This window comes from Gossypium hirsutum, chromosome A12 (genome assembly GCF_007990345.1).
Source record: "Gossypium hirsutum isolate 1008001.06 chromosome A12, Gossypium_hirsutum_v2.1, whole genome shotgun sequence".
NCBI lineage: Eukaryota > Viridiplantae > Streptophyta > Magnoliopsida > Malvales > Malvaceae > Gossypium > Gossypium hirsutum.
Window position 1 is genome coordinate 100,459,446 of NC_053435.1, and position 27,145 is coordinate 100,486,590.

The following is a 27,145-nucleotide window of genomic DNA, read 5'->3' on the forward strand; positions in this document are numbered from 1 at the left end:
GAAATGGGACATCATGAACCATTGGCTGGCAGTGACACGGGCATCGCAGAGTCAGAATCATATGTATTTGTGGGAATGCCACTGTATTGAGGGTCAACATTATCATACATACATGCATACAAACCTGTCTTGTCAGAAAATGAGAATTTACCTACAGTTTATTATATGTCTATCCACATCATATTCTTAACCTGGCCTTGTCTTGTTCTTAATGGCTAATATTATTATTTTATCTTATTTGATAGTATAATGAAATATTAAATTACTAATTAATATATACCCACATAAATGGGAATCTTTAGAGCAATTTTGAAACTGTTGACCAGCTCGACGTTGGACCATGGCCACCTTAGACGGCGGTTGCTGATTGGCTAAGTTATATAAAGTTATGAAAAGTCAATGCAAAATGTTGCCTTCAATATAAGGGAAAAAGTTGAAAAAAAGCCAACCCAAAATTAAAAAAAGAGCCGCCTTTTCTATTTTTTTTGCTGCTTTTCGCCAAGGAAGCTTTTTTTTTTCCCCCTTTTACTACTGTTATTCTTCATTTCTCTCTACTTAATTGAGAGGAAAGGAAAAAGGTTGAAATTTTGGAAGATGAACGGTTTTCAGCCTCCTCGACCAGATTTGGCTGATGAAGCTAATCATGGTGATGGTTTCATTAGAACTTATAAAGCTTGGAAAGGCAGCAATGTAAGCAAAAAAAAAAAACTTTCTTTTATATCTCTTTTGATGGTTTGTTTATCAAAGATCTGAAATTTAGGGTTGATTTGATGGAATCAAAAGTGTCTGTTTATGAGTTTTTATTGCGATATGATTGATGGGAAAGGGTTCTTTTTTGTGTTTAAAGTTTGGTAACAAAACAAAAAGGTGTTTGGGTAATTGAATTTTCTCGGTTTTAGTTCTTTGGTAGTTCATGAGGTTGATTTGAATAAGGATCATTTGGAAGTGAAAGGCAATTGATTAAGCTTGATGTGAATTTTTGTGAATTAATTGAGATGTTGCAATATGACCCAACTTTTTTTTTAATGAACAATCTGACCAACTGTAAGCATATGGAAGATCAATTAAGTCTCAATTGTAAATTAATCTAGGGAAAAATAATTCTGGGAAAATTGAGCTGCAGAGTATAAATATAATGCTTTTATTTTAACTATTGTTTATGCCAATCGTTTCTGGGTCTTTTTGTTTTCTTCTGCAGGTATTTGTTTTGGGAGGAAGATTTATATTTGGACCTGATGTGAGATCCCTTTTCTTCACCATCTTCTTAATTGTTGCTCCTGTTGCTGTCTTCTGCGTCTTTGTAGCAAGAAAATTAATGGATGACTTCCCTCATCACCTCGGAATATCAATAATGGCTGTTGTTGTGGCTCTCACTTTATCTGTTAGTTCATTCCCTTCGTTAAAACACCATTGTTTTTCATGTATGCTGCTTTTTGTCACTGATGTTCTGCGTATTGAATATATTGTTTATGTTGATTTTATGATCTGGTATGGTTATTAAATGTTGATGCTCGCATTTCTGCTATTGTATGAAAGATGTCATGAATCATTTAGTTTTGCTAGTGATTGTCTGCATATAGAGTGCTTTTTTGTGTCACTGACGTTCGGCATAACGAACTCTTGGAAACGGTAGTGTCTAAGGTGATTTTACGACAGGATACAACTCTCTAAATACGATACTAAACATCGATGGTCGCTAGCCTTAGAATACAAGTTCTACCATCGTATTTGCTATTGATCGTTGAATGCAGTTCCAGTGTTTCCTCAAGTTATCAATTCAATACTTAATTTTGTACAAAAATAAAAAGTTTATTTTGTATTCTTAAATCACATTTTGATATTCAAACTTGTTTGTGATAATTGGTTTGATATTCCAAAATCACTGCAAATATAACTAGTTACAGTTGACTTATGTTTCCTCAGGATATAACTCTTCTTCTACTAGCCTCAGGAAGAGATCCCGGTATAATTCCACGAAACTTGCACCCGCCCGAACCTGAAGGTTATGAAGGAATGACTGAAGTTCGGCCTGGCCAAACTCCACCATTACGATTACCGCGTACAAAGGATGTGATTGTCAATGGTATAAGTGTGAAGATCAAATATTGTGATACATGCATGCTGTACAGACCTCCCCGATGTTCTCACTGTTCGATATGCAATAACTGCGTTGACAGATTTGACCACCACTGCCCTTGGGTTGGTCAGTGTATCGGACTGGTAATACAAATTGTTTTACGTGATACTCTATTTTCTTCTTCCAAACTAGTGGTGGCAGCAGCACTATGTTTTCGTGAACTTTTTTTGGCTATTTCTTTAGTTCCTTAACATCTGTTTAAAGCCCTTTGTTTTCCCCTCATTTTGATATAGGCACGATCCCTTTACAGTGTCTCTGATTTTTGTTTTCTGCTCCTTTTGGTGCAGCGGAATTACCGATTCTTCTTCATGTTTGTCTTCTCTACAACTCTACTTTGTTTATACGTGCACGGATTTTGCTGGGTTTATATCCGGAGGATCATGAATGGCGAGGAGGCTACAGTCTGGAAAGCGATGACTAAAACCCCTGCCTCCATTGTGCTAATAATCTACACCTTCATTTCAGTTTGGTTTGTTGGTGGATTGACTGTCTTTCATTTGTATCTAATCAGTACAAACCAGGTAATATTTATATTCCGGTTCATTATACGTTCATACTGTCAAAAATTTCAAATTCTAGCACTTCGAATCTGTTTTAACGTATATCGCTTTTCCAGTAAACCACGGACTACTTCTAAACCTACGACATAAGTTTATTGTGTTTGAATCTTGTGGTGTTCTATTTTTAGTGCTTTGCATTATCTTCAGCTGGAAATGACCAAGTTCTTTTTTATGCTTTTGGCAGTCTACATACGAGAATTTTAGGTACCGGTATGATCGTCATGAGAATCCATACAACAAAGGGGTCATCAGGAACTTCTTGGAGGTATTCTGCACCAGTGTTCCTCCATCCAAGATAAACCTCAGGGAAAAGGTTCCAAAGGAACCAGCAATTGCACCGAGAACAGTGAGTGGAGGTTTTATCAGTCCAAACAACGGGAAAGCCATTGGAGACATCGAAATGGGGAGAAAGCCAGTTTGGGATGAGGCTTTAGGAGATATTAGCGATTATGAAGAACAACACAGTGTTGACTACAGCGACAAGGACAGCAGATTGCCTGATGTATCTCCTGATTTCAGTAGGATCCTTCCTCCGGATAACACGGAGGGGCGTGGTGTCATGCATCATCCTAGACGTTCGAGTTGGGGAAGAAACAGTGAAAGATGGGAAATATCACCCGAGATTCTTCCTCTGTCCAGAATTGGAGAATCTAAGAGGATGAATGGTAAGAGCAATGGGGAATCTACAAACCAGAATCAACAATTTGAAATGAGGTTATCAACTGTAAAATGAACAGAAAATAAAAATGAAACAGGAAAAAAAAATGGTGCGCATTCTGTTTGGTGTTGATTGGAACCAAATGCTTTAATTTTTCACATGCTAAACTGTTTTGTACCGTGTAATGAGTTGTGTTATTTCATTTGGCCAGAGTGTAATGGGTTGTGTTAATACGATACCTTGGGGCAGTTTTATTCCTCCCCAACAGAGAGAGAAAAAAAATGGTTTCAGTGATATTTTGGCCTGGGTTTACGCTTTTTTACTTCATTTAAAAATGCTTCCACTTAAATGGCAGTAAGCCACGGCAAACCGTGCAGAGGCTTATATATGCAATCGACCGTAGTGACCGTGTCTCGCTGTGTTGAATGCTTAAAGAAAAATGAAGAATTTAGAGCTTACGTCCTATTGCGGAAGTTGCTGTTACATCGTGTGAGATGAACATCTCATCCTTCTGCAGTAGTTGTTCTTTTTCGGTGAATAATGGGTTTCAATGAAAATACGCAAGTTGGAACTACACCAGAAACTTATCAGTGTACCAGTTTGACTAATAAAAAGCTGACAGTAAATCAGTATAGATTAATTGAACCGAATTAAAAAAATATTGATTGAACCAAATTTTATCTTATTTAATATTTTTTAAATGAATTTTTATAAAACCAAACCAATGAACTGACCAATTGGCCATTTACAAAAGCGTTAAAAAAGGCAGTATGACGTTTATATAAAATGTTAATTATGATAAAAATACCAGAAGAAAATCAATCTACAACAAAGAGAATAAAATAAAACAGTAACGTGAAGTTAAAATTGGAGTAAACAAAACTTCACCAGTAAGGGCGTCGGATTGCGAAAAAGAGAATAAAAATAAAAATTAGCCATTTCTAAAGCCTGAACGCTGCTTTAATGATTCATTCATAGAATGGGCCAAACCTTGACTTGTCTTTAGGGACAAACGAGCACTCTGATTACCTTTGGCGCCTACCATTGACTGATTCTAAGGTGCTCTACTCACACCAATCGGTGAAATATCGTCCATTTCGACCTATTAGGTCCCATATTTTGTCCAAAAAGATATATCACACACTGAAGTTGGTGTGAATACTTGAATCCCAAGACTAATTCTAGAACACTGTCGATGTGAGATTCAGGACTCTTTCCTCTGATAATGACATTTTGACATGTAAAAGTGGTAAATACTGGCACAATAAAATACAAATGGGATAGCTGGTGAGTCCCCAAGAATAAAAAAGAAACAAGATGGATGCCAAGGCAAACTCTTTTAAGCCCACATAAAATCTTGAGATAATTAATTTGTAACCCACTGCAAGGGATGTCCTTCTGTAGGAATTTTAACAGAATACGAGTATTGGTTTAAAAAATACAGCAGATTTTGCAAGAAAAGCTCACAACTTGTAACCACGACTGCAGGCATAGTCTCCTCCAGGTTACTGCATTGACTGAACGCGTTTCATAATGATGAGTGTCAAGTCCATGTATCGTTGAGCACAATTAGAAAGACAAGCAGATTCACTCGAGCTGAATTTGTTCCCAGGAGTACTTGTGATACACTTGTCCCAGCACACACTTGTAAGCTTTGCCACCATCTCATTGACCATGGCTTTTTCCTTTTCTTGCTGTATAGCCACAACAAAATAAATCAAGAGCCTAAAATGGCAAGATCATAAGCTTCTCAATGTACTGGAAAGGCCACATAAGAAAATATTTTCGAATTTAATCCATCACAATTAACAACCATTAAGCGATTAGACTAATTATAAATCCCCTTATTGAATTATTGACATGAGTGTAATTGACTCAAAAAGTTTGACAAAAGCACTCAGCATATAATTAGAAGTTTCCATTCCTACATAATTTTCTCAGAGCTATACATGCTCCTAATCCTACCTTCTCTCTATTTTGCACTTTCAAATACCAGGTGCGCCGAAGACTTGTACAAGGATCCCGTTATTTGTACACTCATGCTTAGCCTATGTTGGCCAACAAATCAACAGAAGAATATGATACATTTGTCTCCTTCAAACCTAGTATGGACAAAGGATATGCATGGGCAGATGTGGAAATAATGTTTACCTATAACTGAAGTCCCTCATGTTTATTTTTGTGGACTCCTTTCAAAGTTCTTCCTATAGAATATGCTAATTGTATCATACACACAACATGCCAATAAATACTAAATGGATCTTGCATACTAATGTCCTAAGAGTACTTTCTAAGGTTTTCGTATTAAGTAATATTTTCTCTCATTGGACTGAAAATCAGTGTATAAACTGTCACCAACTGCAATTGTAAGAGAAAATTACTGTAACCAGAAATACTAACCTCAAAGTGTGCTTAGGTCATTCACTAACAAAATCTAGACTAAAAAATAATACTACAAACTGCCACTGAGAGTAAAAGCAAACCAGAATCTAATGGTTCCACCTAGAATATACCACTTAATATACATAGTTTTGTGCAAAATGATGAAACTATTTTATAAAATGAACAAACAAAAATCCTCAGACTATTAACTTCTGATAAAGAAGATATTACATAAATATCTTTCTTTTAAAGGATTTTGCTAAAGAGTGTCTTAAAAGCACTCTTCAAAGCTACTCTATACAGTAACATCTCTATCTAATGTATTGAAATGATCAATAAAGTTGCAAATATTACCTTTAATATAATAATCTTATGATAAATAGTATATTAGCTTACCTAAAAGTGTAATCTCAAGACACTCGTTAGCAAAACTCTTAAAAAAGTGCCAAACAATAATTAGTGGAACCGGTTAAAGAGATAAATACAGAAAGCAACGTCTAATTAGCAGCACCATTTTTTCTTAAATTCAAAGTTAGTAAAATACTAAATACAAAAGAAAAAACTCATGATCTGGTAACAATTATCAACCTGTGCCCATAGGCACCAGTTACGCGAACCCTAAAAAGGAAACTGCAAAATATATCATATAAAATAACTTAAGGGAATGCCATGAACAAATTAGCCTGACTTACCACCATGATTTTGCTTTATATTTTATTTGAAACTAAAATCTTTACAAAGGCAATAAAATCAAAACTCCAACAGTGTAAAACCCATCAAATCATCAAATCAGAGAAGGTTTGAACTTTGGGTGATAAAATTACCAGAAATAAGAGCAATTAACAGGTTATTTATGCAATGAAACAAAAAAATGAGAGAGAGCATACATTGAGGAATCGTTGCAAATCAGGAGAATTGAGAGCTGATGCATCCATTTGGAGAAGACTAAATTTAGCACTACGTTGGAAATGGCAGCCAAAAGGAAAATTAGCCTAAAACCCTCTTTCAAACACATCAAATTCGCAAAACCCTAAAGAAATACTGTATGTAGATGGGCTGGACTAAGCACATGACCAGTGTAAGCCCATTAATTCTCTCTTATGGGTTAAATCTTTTCCTTTTAAAGGCCCCAAAAGTTGGTTCCCGAATTAGCCCCATTAAAATTACTATGGTCCATTTGGATGGGGAATGGCAGTGCGGTGAAATCTTTTAATTTACAGTTCTGGTAACTAATTTTACCACCACAGCGAGTTGGGTATTTGGGTCTTTTTAAATTATCTAAATTCGAATTCATAATCTACTTAAAATTTTGAATCTACGAATTATTTACAAATGTTTTTAGTATTATTACCTAAACCCAAACTAAATATTATTTGCTATATATTTGAACATGCAAAAATTTGCATTTAACATTTTTTTATCATATGTTTGCTATTCGAATCCCCAAAAATTCAAATATGAATATGGGAAATAATATAAAGTCGAATAAAAATTAATTTAAATAAAATTTAGGTTTAAAAGGCTTAATAAAAAAATTTACCTTTTTTTTCACTTAATTGAATACTTGAACTATTAAAATACATCAAAATAGCTTTGTGACTATTAAAGCTAATTATCTTTTTTTTTTGTTTTTTGAGTTAAGCACGGCACATGTCACGCCATATTTATAACATATAGTAAAAATAAAAATAAAAAAAATTAATCAATAAATTTATTTTAAAAAATTGCAAAATCATATAAAAACTATTGAATATATAAAAATTTAAATTTTATTTAAAAACTATTTAAAAAAAAAGAAACTTTAAAAGAAAGAAAGAAGAGAAGAGAAGAGTAAAAAGGGGATGCAATTCTTTCTTTTTTACTTATATCATATAAGTTTGTACATGAGCTAAGAGCTTCAATTACACTGAATAAAACAATTAAAACTCCCTATAACTTTTATGCAAGTTTTTAGGAGTCGGAATGTCATCCATGTTATTCTTTTAGGTTTTGAGAATTGAAAGGAGCTCATCCCCTTTATGAATTTATTTACAATAAAGGACTACTTAAAGTGTTTAGGGCCTTCCCCCTTCAAAATTTTGGGAAATTATGTTTTTTTTTTAATATTTCTCCTTGAAGCTTTTAAAAAAATTTAATTAGACCCCTTCAAATTTTTGAAATTTCAATTATACTTTTTTTTATTTTTAATTAGTTCACTTAAAATATTAAAAAAAATCTCATTAATCTCAAAAAAAAATTAAAAATTTTAGTTAGACCCAATTTTAAAAAAAATCTCATTAAACTCTTAAAATTTTTAAAAAAAAATTCTAGGTCTTCCAAAAATTATTATTTATTATTAATTTTTCGCCCAATTTTGAGTGTGAGTATTCATTCCGAGTCCTGAAAATCAATTCAACAGTAAATAATATATATCACGTTCAACTGCTAACATGCTGACCCCTTGTACTTGTTTACTGTTAGCAAATGAACAATCTTATCATCAGCAAACCAGCAGGATAAAAATAGTAAATGTATACCAAACAAATAATCAAAGGTATATATTGATTTATAAAATAACTATATTTCCCACAGTTGAATTACTAGTTCATAACCCAAATAAGAGATGTATGTATGTATATAAGCTTTGATATAAACATTATCCATTATCATCCATTTGGCTTCCTCTCCCTTCATTTCTGTCTAAGCTGCTTTCATTTCCATCAATGGGGAGCCAAACATCAAAGGTAGACCATGAAAATGATGAGATTCAGCCTAAAGTGCCGCCTCTTCTCACCCGGAAACTGCAGGAGATTGAGAAACGTAGGTTTGGATCAAATCTTTCTAAACAAATACTGCTCCAGCATTGTCCAGAGGATGGCTCCTGCAGTGACCGAAAAAGTAGCGCCGTTTTGTCTCTGGAGCCTGATGATGATAACGTAGGGTCTGCAAACATAGCACCCCAGCCCATGGTTTCTGAGAAGGATATCCTTAGTGTTGCAGGCGAAGGGGAAAACAAAGAAGATGGTAACAATGCTGAAGCTCGTAAGTTGATAGATAAAGAGACCAGGTCCATGGAAAAGCTAAGGTTGGAAGAAAAAGAAGCCCATAAGAAGATTGTTGAAGAAATTGGAAGGGTTAACAAAGAACGCCGTCCTTGCCTTACTTGTCCTGGATCACCAAGTTTTAAATTTTACCTTACTGAAAACGAAAAGGAAGATGATTATTCTAGTGAGTTGTTGATCTCAACTCTTGATGAATGAATTGTTTAAATCAATCTTTATGAACAAAGCTGTAAAACTTGCTGGTTTTCATGCATGCAGGCAAAGATGATTTGCTGATCAAAGGGTCGTTGAGCGATACCGATATCAATGCTGCCAAAGAGATTTTTGAATCTTTATCATCCACTGAGGTAATTCAATCAAAACGAAGGGCATCAAATTTCTCTACATGCACTAATTATGGGCTTTTGTTGGTTCTTACAGGAACCGAGCAGCAAGTTAAAGAGGAGAGGAAGAAGAAAGATGAGATTTAGAAGGGTGATACCTACGGGAAAACCAGTAAAGAACTTTCTCAAAGTTAAATCATGTTATTACCCTTCTTGTGGCGACCAAAAGTTAAACCGACATTTCTCAAAATCCAGCAGCAATGTTAAATCATAAATGTAAATGAAACGAGCTCATTGCGTTTTCTTTCTTTCTTCTTTCATTCTCTTCTATCCTTGGTTACGACTTCTGTAATTGTACCCGATAGGAACTGTATGAAATTAAATGAACCAAATGTCATATATAGATTATAGAATATGATAGCTAAATGCAATGAAGGGAAAATGCTTGAATAGTTCAATGCCTCAAAGTCTTGAATTCCAATCCTGATTAGATCCACCTGGATCTCACCGGCTGCTCACAGTTGCCCAGTAATTCCGGAAACACAACTGAACAGGGAAGCTTGGTAATCCCACAGAATTTACATCATTCCAGTAATTAGTAATTAATTGATCAGAAAGGAGACTTAGCATACACATAATATTCAAGAAAACCAGCAATGGCAACTCGAAGCTGCCGTTAAACAAAATGCAAGTAACAACATTTCATCGAACAAAAGTTATAAGCATGGTCAACGAAAAATGGAAATTTATGGAATCAGAACTCAGTAATTAGAAACAGCTTATATTCAGATATAATTGTGTCATTGTATGGCGTTCAAATTCACCAGGTAGGTGAAGAATTACTAAAAGATGTAGAACAATTGGCAGCTCCAGCACAGATCAGCTGGATAAAAGCTTTTCAAGGGCCAGGTTTTCATCACCCCCAACTGCTTCTAGAGTACTTCTCACCAAACCATCAGGAAAACCCATTTCCACGAGTCGTTGTACCTGAACCCATCCAATTTGTCATAGAAAATTTAGTTCATTAAATATATATGGTGGTCGATATTGACCCATTACCAACAAATATTCAAAGAGTGCGTCTGATACATTGCTAATGTCTATTATTAGAAAAGATACTACATCAAGGATTTGCTCAGTGCATACTTCGCAAGAAATATTTACTTGATTGTATGAATATCTAGATAAATAAGGAATACAAACCTTTTCCTCAACCCCTAAAGAAGAGGCCTTGGCAAAACTTTCTGTCCAGTAACGAGCTGTACCAACAAATGTCTGATACTCTCTAAGATACTGCATTAGAGAACGGGGGAAAACTAAATGGCTAGATAGAGTGACAAAAACTTCAACAGAAATTATTAAAATCCAAGAATCGAAGCTGGACTGACAACATACATAGGTTTAGTAATCTACAAACTATTGCACATTCAAATAAGGCCAATAAAAAAAGACAACGGAACCTTCTTATAAAGAAACATGGGATAGATTGGACTCGAGCAAATCAAACCTGTTGTGCTACTACAGCATCTTGAGGATCATCAGGTTCAGGAGCTGAAAGCAAAGCTTGAACAGAAAGAAGAGCTGTCTTAAGAGTGAGTGCAGGACTCCACTGGTCCTTCAATATATCCAGGCATATCGCCCCACTTTGGCTGCTGATGTTTGGGTGCCTTGGGTGGTTAATAGAACAGAAGGAAGTTTCAAGAGTTAACCACCGTCAAAACTTAATCAATCATTAGTCATTTCATCTTTACGCATCAAGAACAATAGACTATAACTTGTCAATAATCTAATCCTAAATTCGGATGCATCTTGTTTATGGTGTCACATTCAACAAAGTTTTGCTTCTGAAATCCACATGCAAAACATATTCAAGGGGGAAAAAAGCCATTTGTACCAACTTGGGCTAGTTGCAATAACATGCATTGGCAACGGTATATTTCTCTTTTTCTTTTCTCCTTTCAATATCCTCGAGTACAAGAATGATTTTAACAGTGGTGCATATGAACCAGGCAGTAAACAAAAGGAAATTGTTTATACATATTATTAGAGTATTCTTTCAAGAAATGGGGAAAGAAAGAGAAAAGAAATTACTTTAATGCAAATCTAATCTATTATAAGGAACAAAACCATGATTTTTAAAAAGGCCCTATTCAGTTTCAGCTATACGATGAGTGAGAGAAAGTGCAAACCATACGGTTGTGCAAATTCAGGATTAGATACCCAAGTCAAGTTTATTAATCCAAGATTTTTCATCAGCGCAAAAGGATTAAAAGAAATGTGCAAGATTATCAATAGTTTATCCAGCCAAGTCATATAAGGAACAATGCACAACAAAAATAATAAAAAAAGCTTAGAAACTAGATTAAGACCACAAACATACATAACGGCAATTAACTAACTTCTTCACTCTTCATAGGCTGTTTTTTTCCAAGGGAGGCCTAAGATCTTAAGTACAGTCATTATTGCTCCATCAATCACACCCACATTGTACTAGATTACCAGAAAACCAATTCAACTATCAGGTGCAATTAACAAAAGAATAATAAATATGCAAGTAAAACAAGATGATGCTTGTTAGTTTTCCTACCAAACTTTCGTCACAAACTTCATTTTGGGAGGCTCAAATGGATACCCATCTGCAAAATAGAAACCAATCACTAACAAGCATCAATAATCCATGACCCATCCCATTTCAAACACGGCTAACTTTCCTTAAACTATCACCCAATCGGTAGTATCCAGCAACATTTCATTCAAAAAGCAATCTTCCATTACTTTACGGAGAAAAGCTCAACATCCCAAGTTTATAATTATAAAAGATTCATTCTTTTCCTGAAAAATAAGGAAAACTTACCCATTATAAAAACCAAAAAAAAAAAAAACCTTTCCCTCAGCCAAATTTCTCAACTAAAAAGGGGGGAGGGGGGAATTAAACTTTAAAAACAAACCCATGAAAATTAATGTAAAGAAAGAGAAGAAATGGATAGTGAAATACCAGGCAATGTGATATCGATTTCAAAGGAGCCCCCTTCATAAGGAGTGCCAAGGGGACCAGGGATGATGCCAGTCAAGCGAGCAAGATTGTCTGATTTTGGAGAGACCCTAATGCCCGAAGAGTCTTTTTCTCTGCTACATTCTTGTAGCTCCTTTTGAACACGAGCAAAGTCTATCATCTTCTCTCAATTATCCTTGTTGGATCAAAACCCTACGCCCCAATAAGTAAAGCGTTTCCCTTTACTCTTTTTACGCTATTAGTCTTTTTTTCACTCTTCCCTTCTCTCTCTTTTACAAGTTTATTTATTTTTTTCTTTGCTGGAAAAATAAAATAGTGAGATAATTCATAATTGACGGCAGCTGATTTTGCTTTTTCTTTTCGCAATGGTTACCGAAAAAATAGGGCTATTTTTTTTTATAAAAAAAATCATTTCGAATTCTAATTCTTAATTCGATTTTTATTTTATTTTATTTTATTTTAATCAGATTTAGAAAAATAAATCTAACTACTTGATTAAAATTTTAAAATATTAAAATACTAGACATTAATAACATTTTTATAATTTTATTCAAAACTTAATCCGATATAATTATTGTCATCCCTACTAGACTTATCTTTCATTTTCTAACTCTCTAAGAATTAACAATGAAACAAAAAATGAATAAGGTAATTTTATCTTTTAAATAATATAAGAGGAGAAAACAGTAAATAAATTGAGATTAATAAGACATTGTTTTACAACAATATAAAAAAAAAGACATTGTTAATTAATAATCTTATAATAATAGAACATGTTGAATAATGATAATTTAATATTTTTAACATCTTTACTTTTTTATTACACTGTAAGTTTTTGGGGTGGTTCCCGTTCCCCTTTTTGTTTCTTCTGCCACTCTTCTTTTCTTTTCTTTTCTTTTTTTATTTTTATTTTTTTTTCTCTTTTTTTAATTTGTATATTTATTTTATGAATATATTTGTTACTAGAGGCGATTCTAGGGAGCTCGCATGGGTCCCGGCCCTCTAAATTAAAAAATTATCATCATTTAGGCCTCCAAATTTTTAAAAAAATTTAAATTAGTAAAAGTAAAATTGTACTTTAGCCTCATAAAATTATAAAAATTTAACTTAATACTTAAAAATTATAAATATATAAATTATAAAAAATTAAAATTTCATTTGGCTCTCCCTAAAAAATCGTTTTGGCTTTGTCCCCTGTTTGTTACTTTCACAAGTTGTGATGAACAAATGACGTTGACTATTGTCACTAAAACTCCACCAGAAACCAACAGTTTTTCTTTAAAAGTGGATGGTTCTTCATCAACTTCTTAATTTATTTATGTTTTAAGAGTATTTCAGAATAATAAATTATTTCACGAGTCGGTTTAGACCCGTGTTGTCTTACATTTTATATATTTGTTGCTTAATAAGTCTTCACTTTTATAATTTTTTGTGTGTTCTTCTAGCAAGTTTTTTAGTTTTGCTTATGTATGTAATCTTGCTTTTGCAAGTGATTTTAAATATGGTTTTGTCGACATCCTCTCCAGTTTGGTGGATGTTTAATTCTTTTGTCAATTTTTGCTCACTACTTTGAACCATCCGAGGTTAATATCCTTATTGTTTTAAGTGCTTGCTCCAAATATGGCGTGCTTGAGTTGTGATAGAGTCAATTATCAACATGTCATAATGTTCATTTGATGCTGAAGTTGAAGCCTTTGTTGTGATTAATGAAGTTTGTCATCCACCATTTACAACAGGTATTTGTTGTTTTTTTCCCCAAAATTATATAATCTCATTCATAAAATGAATTAATAAATTTTCTTTTCAAATTTTTATTTTTTAAAATACTATTAGAATGATGGAACTTAAATTAATGAGATTTATGGATGCACTAAACCGATTGAAATATATAAAGATATGCTAGACAAACCCACTATAAGTTCGAAAAATAAGATTATGAAATAAATATATTATGAAAATTATTATAAATAACAAATGAAGTTTTAATTGAATGATAAAATAAAAATTTTAATAAACTTAATATATATCTATTTTCTATATAAAAATTTTCAAAATAATATAATTTATTTTATAAAATAAAAATATTTTCATAATTAATGCCTAATTATTCGGAAACTGAGCTCAATAAAAAAATTAATATGAATAGAGATGTAGGATATTCTTGAGCAAAACACCTTAATAAGTAATACTATTCTGGATCTGTAGACTTCACCAACTTTCATTAAAATGTCTTGTCATACCATAGCCGAAGTGTCATGAGCTCAAAATAGCTAATGGGTCACATGGCCCAAACTTCAATAGACCTACAGCAAAAGTCAAACTAAGCGACGCGACTTTGACAATGGATAGATAAAAAGATTGAAGTTATCAAGTGTAAAATTAGGACCATCTAAAATTTAGATAGAATTTGAGTTTAAATATTTAAGGTTTGGGTTTAATCCGCTTAAACTTAATTCACGTCGATCTATTTTTTTAAGTTTATATTATATTATAACACAATAAATTTATAATAATATATAATACTATAATATAAATATTTAAAAAAAAAGTGTATTGCTTATATACAAAATTTTAATAAATGAAAAATATATAAAACATTAAATAATATATATTTTTAAAATGTTATGTGCAGGTTTAAAATGGGTTCTTGAATAGCTACTTATACATATAGACAGGTTTGAATAAAATTTTGAACTCATTTTTCAAATTGAATCAAGATTGAACAAATATAAAATATGTTAATATTATGTTTAAGTATGACTCAACTGACCTTAATCCACAAAAAAGTATTAGCTAAAAACTAAGGCAAGTTCACGCACAAGTACGAATCCCCATCAAAGTTTGGATCACCATTCTAAGGTATAAAGCGAGAAAGATGCCTTGATCTCAAATAAGTTCTAGACATTTTCATCTATTTCATCTCAATTGACTCAAAACAACATAATTCATTGAGCCTCTAATTAACTTAAGCATTAAATAATATGATAAAACATAAGGTCCGACATCCCATAATTTTACTCTGTTATCTTATAATTCATATATACTCTAGTTCACAACAACTTAAAAGCAACAAAAGTAATTGGTGTTATATATGAAAACATATTTTAGATCTCCGTCTCGTTTTCGAAAACACATCTAGACCCTTATTTAGGAGGGAAGTGTTGAAAGGAACATGATTCTACATCAATTAACCAAAGATTAATTGCATTGTGCCTTCATATAATAAGGGCCATGTTCCTAAAAAAATAAATTTGTAAAGACGATTTCACCTTTTGAGCAATATTTTGGCCTAATTTAAGAATGTTTTTCAAAAGTGTCTTTTAGGGAGAAGTTAAATTTTTCAATTTTAAAAAAAAAATGCTTTTGAGCTAATTTTTTTACTTTTTCTTTAAAAAACAGCTTGTTTAGAAATATTTTTATAAAAAAAATTCTTTTTACAACCATTCCTAGAATCACCATTTATCATTACCACAATCTGACAAATGTAATATTTTGACAAGAATACTTTATTATTCCATAGGAGAACACCCAAATGGTATAAAGCTGTATCCAAGTGAGGGATAGGTAAGTCTCGTGGAGGAAAACTTTTGAATCCAAGAAGCTTGGAATAATAGAAAAGGAATTACTAAAAATTAGATGCCAAATTGAATCGTGTCATTTTTCAAATCCAAGCAATTGAAAATGTCAAAATGGCATCATTCTAACTATGGATTTAAGTCAAAGGAAACCAATTATCAATGCTTGAATTGATGGTGACAGTCGTGCATTCAAAATAACAATTTTTTACTGGTATCAAAAACCTGAACTTATATTTATCAAATACATTAACAAATCAAGTTAAACCTTAATTATTTTAAATATCAAACCTTACAATGAAATTTCTTCCTTTTTATCAAAACTTTGAAAGGGTTTTGTTTTTCTTGAATTGAAGTAAAAAGGATTATATTCTCCTCTAAATAATAAGGAATGTCAAAGCTGATGATTGATCATTGATTGGGTACCATTCTTTTAGATTTAAACAACTTCAAGGCTAAAAACATGGATGACGAAGAACAATGTAGACACAGACTTGCACCTTAATATAACATCATTTTCACCCTTTGCAATGTCTTTAAATGTCAAATGAACTGATTCACATCAACTTGCTTAATCTACATGTCCCACATTGCAATAGGGCTAAGCATTTTTCCCTTTCCTTTCTCACTTCCCTTCTTTATTACAATATTTTGTTACTGTTATCATGTTTTCTATAACAACCCTCCAAAATTAAGATTTTTAAATTCGAATTAATTTTAGACTACATAAATATGGATAAAGTCAAAAACTTTATCTTAAAGTTCAAGATAAAGTTATAAAATTTTAGAAAGTTAGAAGCTAAAAAATTCTTTGCTAAAAGGGTTTAAATTAAATTATTAAGATTTTCGATGGACCGGAAATACAATTTTTTTCATTTAAATAACGCTATAGGGTTTGACTTGAATTATTAATTTCTAAGAAGGATCAAAATATAATATTTTTAGTTAAAAGGGTTGAACTTGAAACTAAATTATTAATTTTATGGAAAGGTCAAATAATAATTTCTTTTAATTAACCAAGAAAATCAAGTTGAGTCAACCATGATAAATAATTCTGGGCTTGCATCGTTGGCATCATCAAATTAAGAGTGACTTTCGGAATTAAGTATCTGCTATATATGTTGGTCCTTTAACTTCGCTGGAATATATTCTATTAGAGCCACTTTGATGATAGGATGTTTTGCAAAAAAGGCACAAAAGAATTACCTAATTATTTTGCAGCAATTGCAATCCAGCTTCTTTATCATTTGTCAATGGCTATAAATAGAGCTTTTCTCCATTATTGACTGTGCATATAGATCCAACATCTAAAGTAGAAAATACTAGGGCAGGGAAGAGTGGTCTTGTATGGAGATTAAGAGTCTTGTTTGGTAGCCAAGGATGACTTGCCTAAACCCAAACTAGAGGAATGTTATATTTATATATACATATAATAATCCTTTTACTGGTTTGTAGGCAGTCTCCTTTGGCTATCCTGACTGCCTCTTATCTTTCATGCATGACTTACATCTCTTTCATTCATAACCCCCCCCCCCATGCCATTTTCTTACAAGCTTTTCAAACATGTTGTGATACATGATTAAAGTATATGATGCTAATGAGTTGTGCCATGGCCGGTTTTGGGACATAATTTCTTTTTCGAGAACTATTACTAGCGCATTCCCTCGCATTGTTACGGTGCACTGAAGATTCAGTCTTGTAGTGATGTACTAGAAGGTAAAGTTGAGGAAGAGTAATGCATTGCCTGCTCACTGCTTTAATGAAGGGGGTGTCATGGCGGTATTTACAAGAAAAAAAAAAGGTGCATTAGTTCAAACAGCTTACATTATTTTCATTGATTTACTTGTTTCTTAATTTTGAAATTAAAAAGAAAAGGCCTTGTTCTATCTATATATCTTGTTAAGATGCCATCTCACCCTAAGTGGCATGGAATGATAACTCAAAGCTTAATTTAGTTGGTGATGGCTCCATCATGCCTGAGTTTGTATCCTAACATCTTGGTTTTCACAATTGTCCTTCTCATGGTGCATGGGCCTCAGTTTTCCGTGCTCTCTCCGTTGTTGTTTTATTGGTTTACCTAGCTGGTTGCTTTATCGACTTCAAAGCCAAAGCGGTGCCGAAGGTAAGATTCAAGACTGCAAGCATCGGCATTTAGCTTGAAGATGTCGACTGATCAACAAGCCCCCAAAGAAGGGTATCTTTTTGGCACCTACAAGTTGGGATTACAAGCAAAGCCTAAAGAAACTAATTCTGAACATTTTATCATTATTAGTAAGGGGTAATATAAAAATATATATATTCATCAAATTTTGATTTTAATTTAATTATACACATTATAAAAACAAATACATCAATTTATTTTTATATTAAATAAATATAATTATTTGTGTATGTAATATGTAAATACAAAATGGTGTTATATCGATAATAATATTAATAATTTGTGAAAATTAATTTTCATTTATAAAATTAAACTTTGGTAAGCTTAGCAACTTTGCTTTGGTAAGTTTTTCTATGCATGTGCTACCTTGAATTTTATTTTTCGTAAAATATCCTACTCGTTTCCAGCCCATCTCTCTCTCTATATATACATTAAACGTATAATTTTATTTTAAAATGACGTTAAATATACTCATTTTGGCATAGAGTTGGAGTCTAACCCTTCTTTAATGTTTATGTATATTAGACTATTACACACTTATAGTATGAATAAAAAATTATATATAATTACAAATTTATTAAAAAGTAGTATAAAAATTAAGTGTTAAAATAGTAAAATTGTGATAATAAATATTATGATAGTTTAAGTTTAAATATTGTGTGAATATATATTTTTAAATTTTATATAAAAATATGAAAATACAAAATATCTCTAAAATAATATTTACTGTTTTATGAAAATAATTTATTTTTAATGATTTCATAATTAGGTGGAAAATGAGACCAACCCAATTAATCTATAATTGTAGAGTTAATCCTTACTGTCAAGATATATTTGTGGTCAATATTTGTTGGGAAAATGTTGATTAGCCGAGACAATAAAGCAGGAGAAAGCAATGCAGGTTTAAGCTTTTAAGGAGGCAAGTCTTTCCCGCACCAATTGCAATACGACTTGCTAAGACTTGTGAGATAATGAAACCTACGGAAATCCCCAATTTTCTCGAGCATAATTATAGCTAGAATTAATTATTAACAAATACAATCCTATTGAAATCGAAATTCATATGAATTTAGACTACAATAATGCAAGTTTTGGCATGTAGTGTTTGATTTATATGTTTATCCATCCACCAAGCCGCCAACCACTATCTGTTTTCTCCACTTCCTATTTTTAGAACCAAAATCAATATTCATAATTTTCTTTGCCAGTAAAATACAAAAAAATATTAATATTTGGTATATTGGTAGTGTGTTTTTTATTACACAATCAATCCCAAAATGTGTCTTTTTTTTTAATATTTTTTTTAATTTTTACTATTTACTATAGAAAGTTATTTGATATATTGTCAGTGAAATTTTTTAAACACTATAAGCAGGTTGAGGATTTGACAAGTGTATTATTGGGTATAGTAAAAATAAAATAAAAATCTATAAAAATATATCACACTTGCCAACCTCAACTCACTTGTGAAGTTTAAAAACTCACTTGAGGTGTATCAATTAATTACCCATTTTACTATGGGTGAGTATTTTGTACTTTGATTGTGTACTTTTTTATTCCACAATCAACTTCAACAAATTGACATGTGTCTTTCTTTTTAAAACATTTATTTTTTTTAAATCTTTTTTATTTTTTAATTGACTGTGGATTCTTGTAACACCCCTCGCCTGGGTTGAATCAATATGTCACGAGCAAGGGATGTCACATTCGGATGCTAAGACTACTTAACCTTAACTTCAATTTCAAAACTTCATTTGAACATAATTAAGCTCATTTAGAGTGGTTTGGGTCATTTCCTAGCTATTGTCAAAGTTTGATTACATTCAAAGGTTATTCGAGATCCTTTCGAAGTAAATCAAAGTAAACGGAGTCAATGTTGTGACATTGGGCTAAGTGGTGTCACGACACTAAATATAAATTTGCCTAATCTTGCAACATTGGCTATTCAATGTTGCAACATCGAGAGCAAATTGTCTAAAGCATGTTTGAAACATATGAAACCAGCTCTAAAATATCGTCAATCATTCTATAACACTTCTAAACATTATGAAACATAAACACCATCAAAACATCATGTAATTCAACATATATCTCAATCAAAGTTTAACCAAGTTTTTAAAAGCAAACAAAATATTCAAGATTTACAAGTATTTTCACTAGTAATCTTATACATATACTTTGATTTAACCTATGTACATGCCATAATCTAATTTCAATAGATCAAAACTATACTCTCTTCTGAGCTTTGAGGTATGACGAGATAAATTGAAATTGTAACTTCACTTTAGAGCTTCAAGTCCAATCTTTATTTATGTGTTGGAAAAATAACGCATTAAGCTTATAAAACTTAGTAAGTACGATAAAAATTATACTTACCATTGAAATTAACCAATGTTAACATATAAATACATAATTTGTAATAATATACAATGAAATTGAATAGAGAATAATTGTTGAGAAATCTCAAACTAACATCTTATAATTTATTTACCAAATTCACTAATAAGTCCATTTACCATTTCAAAATTTAGCTCAATTGTAGACTTAATAAAACACGTAGGATATGTAAAATGAACACGGAATCATTAGAACAAACATGCATACGCTATCTTACACCGAAGTGTAGAGTCAACGAAATGCACTAAAATGTCACTATCACTAGCACGTATAAAACTTTCCTAATGATATGCCATGTATATCCTACTAGTTCACATATTGTCTATATTAGCATTTAATACGTTAAATTCATTACATTCACTTAACAATTAAACAAAGTTCAAAATTTATACTTTTTTTTACAATTTAGTCCTTATTGACATAAAAGTCAACAATCATCAAAATAACACTTGGCATTTAATTTTACTATCATTTAACACTTCATTTAAGTTCTGTATCTAATTATTTTATTTCAGTTATCTAATTTATATGCACTTTGCAATTTAGTCTTCTTTACTTCAAATACTCTACACATAAGCTATTCACTTTGTCATTTAAGTTCACCTTCTATCACCTTTACTTTTAAATAAATTTTATAATTACTATCAACATTTTCTCATGTAGATTAATCACATAAGTATTATTATAACCAATTTAACAAGTTTTTACTTAGGTTTTATTGGATAAAGTAAAATTCTTGAAATACTTACAACCAAATGCTTGGATGAACTTCCTTCTTCTTCTTTCACTCTTTAGCTACCTCTTTCTCTTTGTCACCAACTTGAGATCTATCCCTCTTTTCTTTTTCTTCATTTTCATAAAAAGAATATACAAGATTCAATATCAAAACAATAATAAGATAATGTTTCCATGCACTTTTACTTAAAATAAACATAATCATTTTACTAATTCATGAAATTAACAATGAAACATTATCATCCTTACCTTGAACTATTACCCAATAACCCTAATTTCATATTTCTCTCTCCTCTAATATGAGCAGTAGCTGACTTTACAACAACAAAAAAACTTGCTATGAAGTTGCTTTATTGATTCCACTAAAAATCCATGAAAGAATTTAAAGTTTTCAAGATTTGTTTGGTTAAAAATGGTGGAGAAGACTTATTTGGAAATAAAGCAAAACTTTTTTTCTTACATAGATGAAGGTGGCGTGAAGATGGAGAAAGAAAATGTTGAAACTCTACATTTTTCTTCCAATATATCTAATTAATTTAATAAATAAAATATTATAAAAAAATCTATCCATTATCATTTCAAAATTAATTGCCATATTTATTCCCAATTTCCAACATCATTAAAAGGTTCATAATTTTTCAACAAATATAAGATTTTTCTCATAATGATCTATTTTAGAAATAAACCATTTTACCTATTAACAATCTCTACAATTCCATCATTGTTTCATGACACCCTTTTGGTATAATTACCTTTCTAATCCTTCCTCTTTCCCCTTTAATTCAATTTAGTCATTTAAATTTTTAACTCTCTTTGCCTAACACTTTTCGCACTATTACCATTTAGTTGATACCTCGAATTAATTTCTCTCAATCTACAAGTCTTTTTAATTCCCTATAATTTAGTCATAATAATGAATTCTATTTTATATACTCCGAAAATTCTAACATGTGCAAAATCTCAAAATAACACTATTTTTATCTCAGGGGGTGTTAGGAATGTTACAATTCTAGCAGGAGATTTTAATTCTATTTTGAGCAGTGAAGAAAAGTAAAATAGCTCAATGTTGAACACATACTTTTGAAAGATTGGATAGAGCTATTTGTAACTAGATGTGAGATTATTTTCTCCGAAGTCAAAAGTTTATAGTTTGGAAATTTTAAAATCAAACTATAAACCCTTACTTCTTAAATTTGGTGAGCCTACAACACCAAAACATCTTAAACCATTACGATTCTTAGCTTTTTGGTTGTGGCATAGTAATTTTCATGACTTTATTGAGGAAACCTAGAAGCTTGAAAACTTAATAACTGACACAGTTGAGACTTTCACTATTGTGGCTAAACTATGGAACAAGATTATTTATGAGAACTTGGTTGGGAAGAAAAGAAAACTTAAAGCAAGAATTCGGGGTATTCAAAAAGTGCATAACTCTTATTTTTCTAATCATTTGAGTACTCTAGAAGCAAAGCTTAAAGCCAAGTTAGAGACAATATTAGATGATGAGGAACTACTAAGGCAATAGAAGTCTAGATGTGAATGGGTGGCAAATGGAGATAGAAATAAAAAATACTTCCATAATTGAATCGTTATGAGACATCGAGATAACCATATAAATGCACTCAAAACAGTGAACGACTAGTGTTGATTTAATAAGGAAACTATACAAAATGTGGCGGTAGGCATAGGCTATTGTAGAGAGGTAAAGGATCCATCCCCCACAAAAATGATTGATCCCTTACTAAAAAGGATCGGTCTTCCTTCAAAAAGATGGATCCTGTCTCCCTTTTAACGACTAGTTATTTTACAAGGATCAATTCTCTCTTAAAAAGAATAATCTTTTGTCATGTAGGGCTACAATTAAATATGACTTTCACTCTCCAACACCTATAAAAAGTTAACTCATTTATTGGTACAAATACACCTCAAGAACACACTTAGATTTTACAGATTGATATCCAAGCATTAAACAAAGTGAAAATACAAGAGAATTTTATTTTCTTATTTTTTCTCTCTTGTACATATTTTAGTTAAAGCTTTATTGTTAATTAATAGACTGTTAAGACCTATAAAAATAAAACCTACTGTCAAAACCTTTTTTTTAAAGGTCGAATTTTTATTTTAAAAAATGAAAATGGGAGTCGCCACCAATCTTTTTTTTTATGAGGTGTGATCGGGTTACCTCGTTATTTTGATCGTTTTAATAAGAGGTTTAATTTATTAAAACAATGTTTTTTGGTCTACAAAAATCCAAAAATGGGTTCAGGAGTCGGATACGTACGAGGAAGGATTAGCACCCTCGTAATGCTCAAAATTGATACCTAATTGATTAATTCATATCTTAGTGGCGAAAGTTGAAAACTTGAAAATAATTTAAAAATACGATCCCTGTAATTTTACTTAAAAATTGCTTGAATAAATCAAAATAAACATTAAAGACCCTCTCGTCTCGAGATAACAAAATGTCACATCCCATAAGTTAGGACACGACACCTTGAACCTTTGAGAATAAGCTTGCCTTTATTTTTTTATTTGAAATCTTATGTATTTTAATTCTAAAAGGGTATTTGATTATTTAGGTTCAACGAAAAAATCAAAACCCTGTAAGTTAGGGTACGATTTCTCGAATTTTCCAAATATAAAACATTGTCTTATTTTGAAAATTTCCTTTTTGCATATTTGGGTAAGAATTAATGTAATATTAAAAATGATATATGAATAAAATATTACGCTAATGAATGATAACAATATAAGTGTACTAATAAGCAATTCGTAGTATATATAATGACAATAATCATATAATGCATATCACTTCAATACCAATATTAACAATCAAAGAAAAAATAAAATGAATAATAAAATAAATAATAACAATGATAACAATAATAATAATGACAAAATAGTGTACAAAAAAAAGAGAATACCAATTTTTAAATATAATAAAGACAAGGGAATGAATAAATTAATACATAAATAAACATTGAGGAAAATAATTTGTAAAATGTTGAAAATAGAGGACCAAATTAAAACGTGAATGGAATTAAGGGTACAATTCGTAATAAAATGCATAAATAATAATAATAATAATAATAGTGTAACGGCCCAAATTTCAGTGGTGTCAGAATAGTGATTTGAGGTCACTAAATTCGAAAAATGAGTAGAAAATATTACTAATTTAATAAAAATAAGTTAGACGTGAAGTTAGGAAAGTGATTGAAATAGTGAATAGTATTTTAAAATAAATACTAAACAATTTGGAAGTGAAAACGAGGTATCGAGACCTCAAAGTATTAAATCGAGCCATAAATATTTTTATAATTATTTATGGAGTATTAGTAAGTTAGTATTAAAGTTTCGTCAAGAAATTTTAAGGATTCGGTAGTCAATTGGGTAAAAAAGACTAAATTGAATAAGTTGTAAAACTGTAGGAAATGATGAAGTAGCATAAGTAATAAATAAAAAGGATTTGAGACATAAATATGCCTAAAAGAAATGCATGAGGCGGCATAGAAGAAGAAAAATCTGAAATTAGGTGTGAACTAAGGGTAAATTGGTAATTTAGTTAAAATTTAATGGTTAAAAATTTGATTAAAATAGAATATCTAGAGTTTTCTTCATTTCTCTTCATCCTCTCCATAAAAAACACCATTTAAGGGTTCTTTTAAGCTGGCATCTCATATTTTTAATACATGTAAGCTCAATTCTTGATTATTTCTTATAATTTTTGTGTTTTTGAGACTTTTAGAACTAGGTCCATTTGTTTAATTCATTAATTTTTTATTTCATGGGTAATTTTAAAAGTTTCCATGAATAAGTGCTGCAATTTTATGATGATTTATCATGGAATTGAGGTTTTAATTTTATTATATGATGATTTTATGAAGAGATTTTTATAGAAATTAATTTTTAGGATCTAATTGTGAAAGTTGTTGAAATTAGGGTTTTGTGATGAAATTTTGAGTATTAAAGGATTTGAAGTAGTTTATAATGTCTTGATAAAGTGTTATTTGAGGAGAATTAGATCAATTAATGAATAATTTGAGCATGGACTAAATTGTAAAAATTAAAAAGTTTAGGGAATAGTGTAATTTTAAAAATTAAAGGGCATAAATTGTGAAGTAGAATAGAATGAAATAGATGCTAATGAAGGAATGATTTTATAATTATAGATCAAGAAAACGAATTGAATCGTGGAAAGGAGAAATTACAAGAATAGTCTCTGAATTTCTACGACTTTTGCAAATTAGCCCAGGTAAGTCCATATAGCAAAGTTCAATGCTTTATTATGAAAATCTTATGATTGCTAAGGCATCTTATTGTAGATGAATACTATCAAATTGTATTAATTACTAAATAATATTTAACTAAAAGTACAAATTAGTTGGAACAATGGTTTTGAGTGCTTTCATTTTTTGACCATGATGAATTGACAGAAAAGATGTGATATGTTCGCCCGTATAAGACCATAGTTGGGCTATGGCATTGGTGCAATGTGATACATGTTCCCGCATAAGACTATAGCTGGGCTATGGAGTCGGTGTGATGTGATAATGTGATTCCGTATAAGACCATATTTGGGATATGGCATCGGTATTATATGTGATCCGTGTAAGACCATGGCAGGGCTATGGCTTCGGTGTGTGATATGTGACTATGTGCAAGTCCATAGTTTTACCATGGCAATGTGATTGTGAAGCACTCAATTCCATTATTGTTCCCTAATTTGACAATGGAAATGAATGAGAAATGGGCCCAAAGGAGTTAAACTTGTGAATAGCAACATGAAAATTATTCAAATGAGCTTATTAATGAATTTGTGATTTAAGGATGAATTAGTTAACTTAAAAGATATATGTTTGTGTACCATGTTCGGTAAAATTTATATTTTATGCCTATAAGCTTACTAAGCTTTTATAAGCTTACTTGTGTATGTTATTTATTTTGTAGATTGACTTATATACAAAAGGAGGATCGGATCTACATCAAGGATCACACTATCCAGATTTAATCTGATAGATTTTGTTAAACAACTTTTTGATTTATATGGCATGTATAGGGGTTGATTTGATAATGTAACTGTAGGAACGATTAAGTATGCAAAGTAAGTTGAATGTGATGTTTTGTGTTTGAGAATGAAATATACATGTTTTGGCTTGAAATGATTGATTGGTTGGATTCTATTAGTGTGTAATTGTGTTTAAGTGCAGAAAATGGATGAAAGGGTGAGAAAAGTGGCCTAAAATGGCCTATTTTCGTCCATACGGGTAGACCACGGGCGTGTGTCTACGCCGTGTGTGACACACAGTAAGCTCATGGGCGTGTGACATGACCATGTGTCCTCTGCATCCTTAAATATGAAGTCAGGATAGTACACGGGCCAAAGACACGGCCGTGTGTCTCGATCGTGTGAAGGACACGGGTTTCAAGCATGGTCGTGTGTCAAAATTGTGTGAAAATGACTTAAAATGGTGTAAAATCAGTTTACCACACGGCCTAGCTATAAAGGCGTGTGCCCAGGCCGTGTGCCCCTTTGATACTTAAGAAATTGCAAGTCAGAATTCCACACGGGCTGGCCACACGGCCATGGGAACCCCACGGGCTGGCCACGCGGCCATGTCCCAGGCCATACAGGCGTATGCCTCTATCTTCAAGGAAAAATTTCTAAAGTTTCCAGTTTAGTCCCGAACAACTTCCAAAACTTGCAATGGGCCCCGTAGGCCCATATTAGGGACTTTATAGTGAAATTTGAAAATAATTTATTTGAAATGCAAATTTATGACTCGGTTTTGTATAAATGATAGTGTATAAGTCCGGTAATGCCTCGTAACCATATTCCAGTGACGAATATTGGTTAGGGGTGTTACAAGTAGTGAGTAAAGAAGGAATAACACAATAAACAAAGATAAATGATAAATGAGTAAATATATGAACAAATAAATAAGTACAAAGGAAAATAAAATACAAAAGATTGAAAGTAAGGAACTAAATCTAAATATAAACAAAATTTTAAGTAAAAATAATAATAAAATAAACAAATTAAACAATAAAATGGGTTAAGGGATTAAAATCGAATTCGCGAAGGAAAGACAGAGACCAATTAGGCAATAATTGTAATATCCCGAATTAGGGCCTAATCGGAATAGTGGTTTCGTGACCACAAATC

At 31.5% G+C, this 27,145-nt stretch overlaps 4 protein-coding genes across 5 annotated transcripts; 2 read left to right on the forward strand and 2 right to left on the reverse strand.

Moving 5' to 3' along the window:
- Positions 1-416: 416 nt before the first annotated feature.
- Positions 417-3,649, forward strand: LOC107946871 (probable protein S-acyltransferase 7). 2 transcript variants are annotated; one of them, XM_016881364.2, is made up of 5 exons: positions 417-690; positions 1,199-1,381; positions 1,924-2,220; positions 2,425-2,658; positions 2,882-3,649. In XM_016881364.2, exons 1-5 carry the CDS (start codon positions 595-597, stop codon positions 3,428-3,430), a joined length of 1,359 nt encoding a protein of 452 aa, XP_016736853.2. In that variant the 5' UTR covers positions 417-594; the 3' UTR covers positions 3,431-3,649. The 2 variants fall into 2 exon arrangements, with proteins under 2 accessions (XP_016736853.2, XP_040939233.1); XM_041083299.1 differs by having other exon boundaries at positions 467-690; positions 1,305-1,381.
- Positions 3,650-4,675: 1,026 nt separating this feature from the next.
- LOC121211084 (mitochondrial import inner membrane translocase subunit TIM8) lies at positions 4,676-6,782 on the reverse strand. Its single transcript, XM_041083300.1, has 2 exons — positions 6,625-6,782; positions 4,676-5,049 (listed from the first exon to the last, which is right to left on the reverse strand). The coding sequence occupies exons 1-2, from the start codon at positions 6,670-6,672 to the stop codon at positions 4,861-4,863; spliced, it is 237 nt and encodes a 78-aa protein (XP_040939234.1). The 5' UTR covers positions 6,673-6,782; the 3' UTR covers positions 4,676-4,860.
- Positions 6,783-8,181: 1,399 nt separating this feature from the next.
- LOC121211085 (uncharacterized) lies at positions 8,182-9,404 on the forward strand. The gene is made up of 3 exons (XM_041083301.1): positions 8,182-8,944; positions 9,037-9,125; positions 9,199-9,404. Exons 1-3 carry the CDS (start codon positions 8,440-8,442, stop codon positions 9,373-9,375), a joined length of 771 nt encoding a protein of 256 aa, XP_040939235.1. The 5' UTR covers positions 8,182-8,439; the 3' UTR covers positions 9,376-9,404.
- Positions 9,405-9,866: 462 nt separating this feature from the next.
- LOC107946874 (ubiquitin-conjugating enzyme E2 27) lies at positions 9,867-12,485 on the reverse strand. The gene is made up of 5 exons (XM_016881368.2): positions 12,097-12,485; positions 11,689-11,737; positions 10,609-10,768; positions 10,305-10,394; positions 9,867-10,088 (listed from the first exon to the last, which is right to left on the reverse strand). The coding sequence occupies exons 1-5, from the start codon at positions 12,272-12,274 to the stop codon at positions 9,981-9,983; spliced, it is 585 nt and encodes a 194-aa protein (XP_016736857.1). The 5' UTR covers positions 12,275-12,485; the 3' UTR covers positions 9,867-9,980.
- Between the last annotated feature and the right edge of the window lie 14,660 nt (positions 12,486-27,145).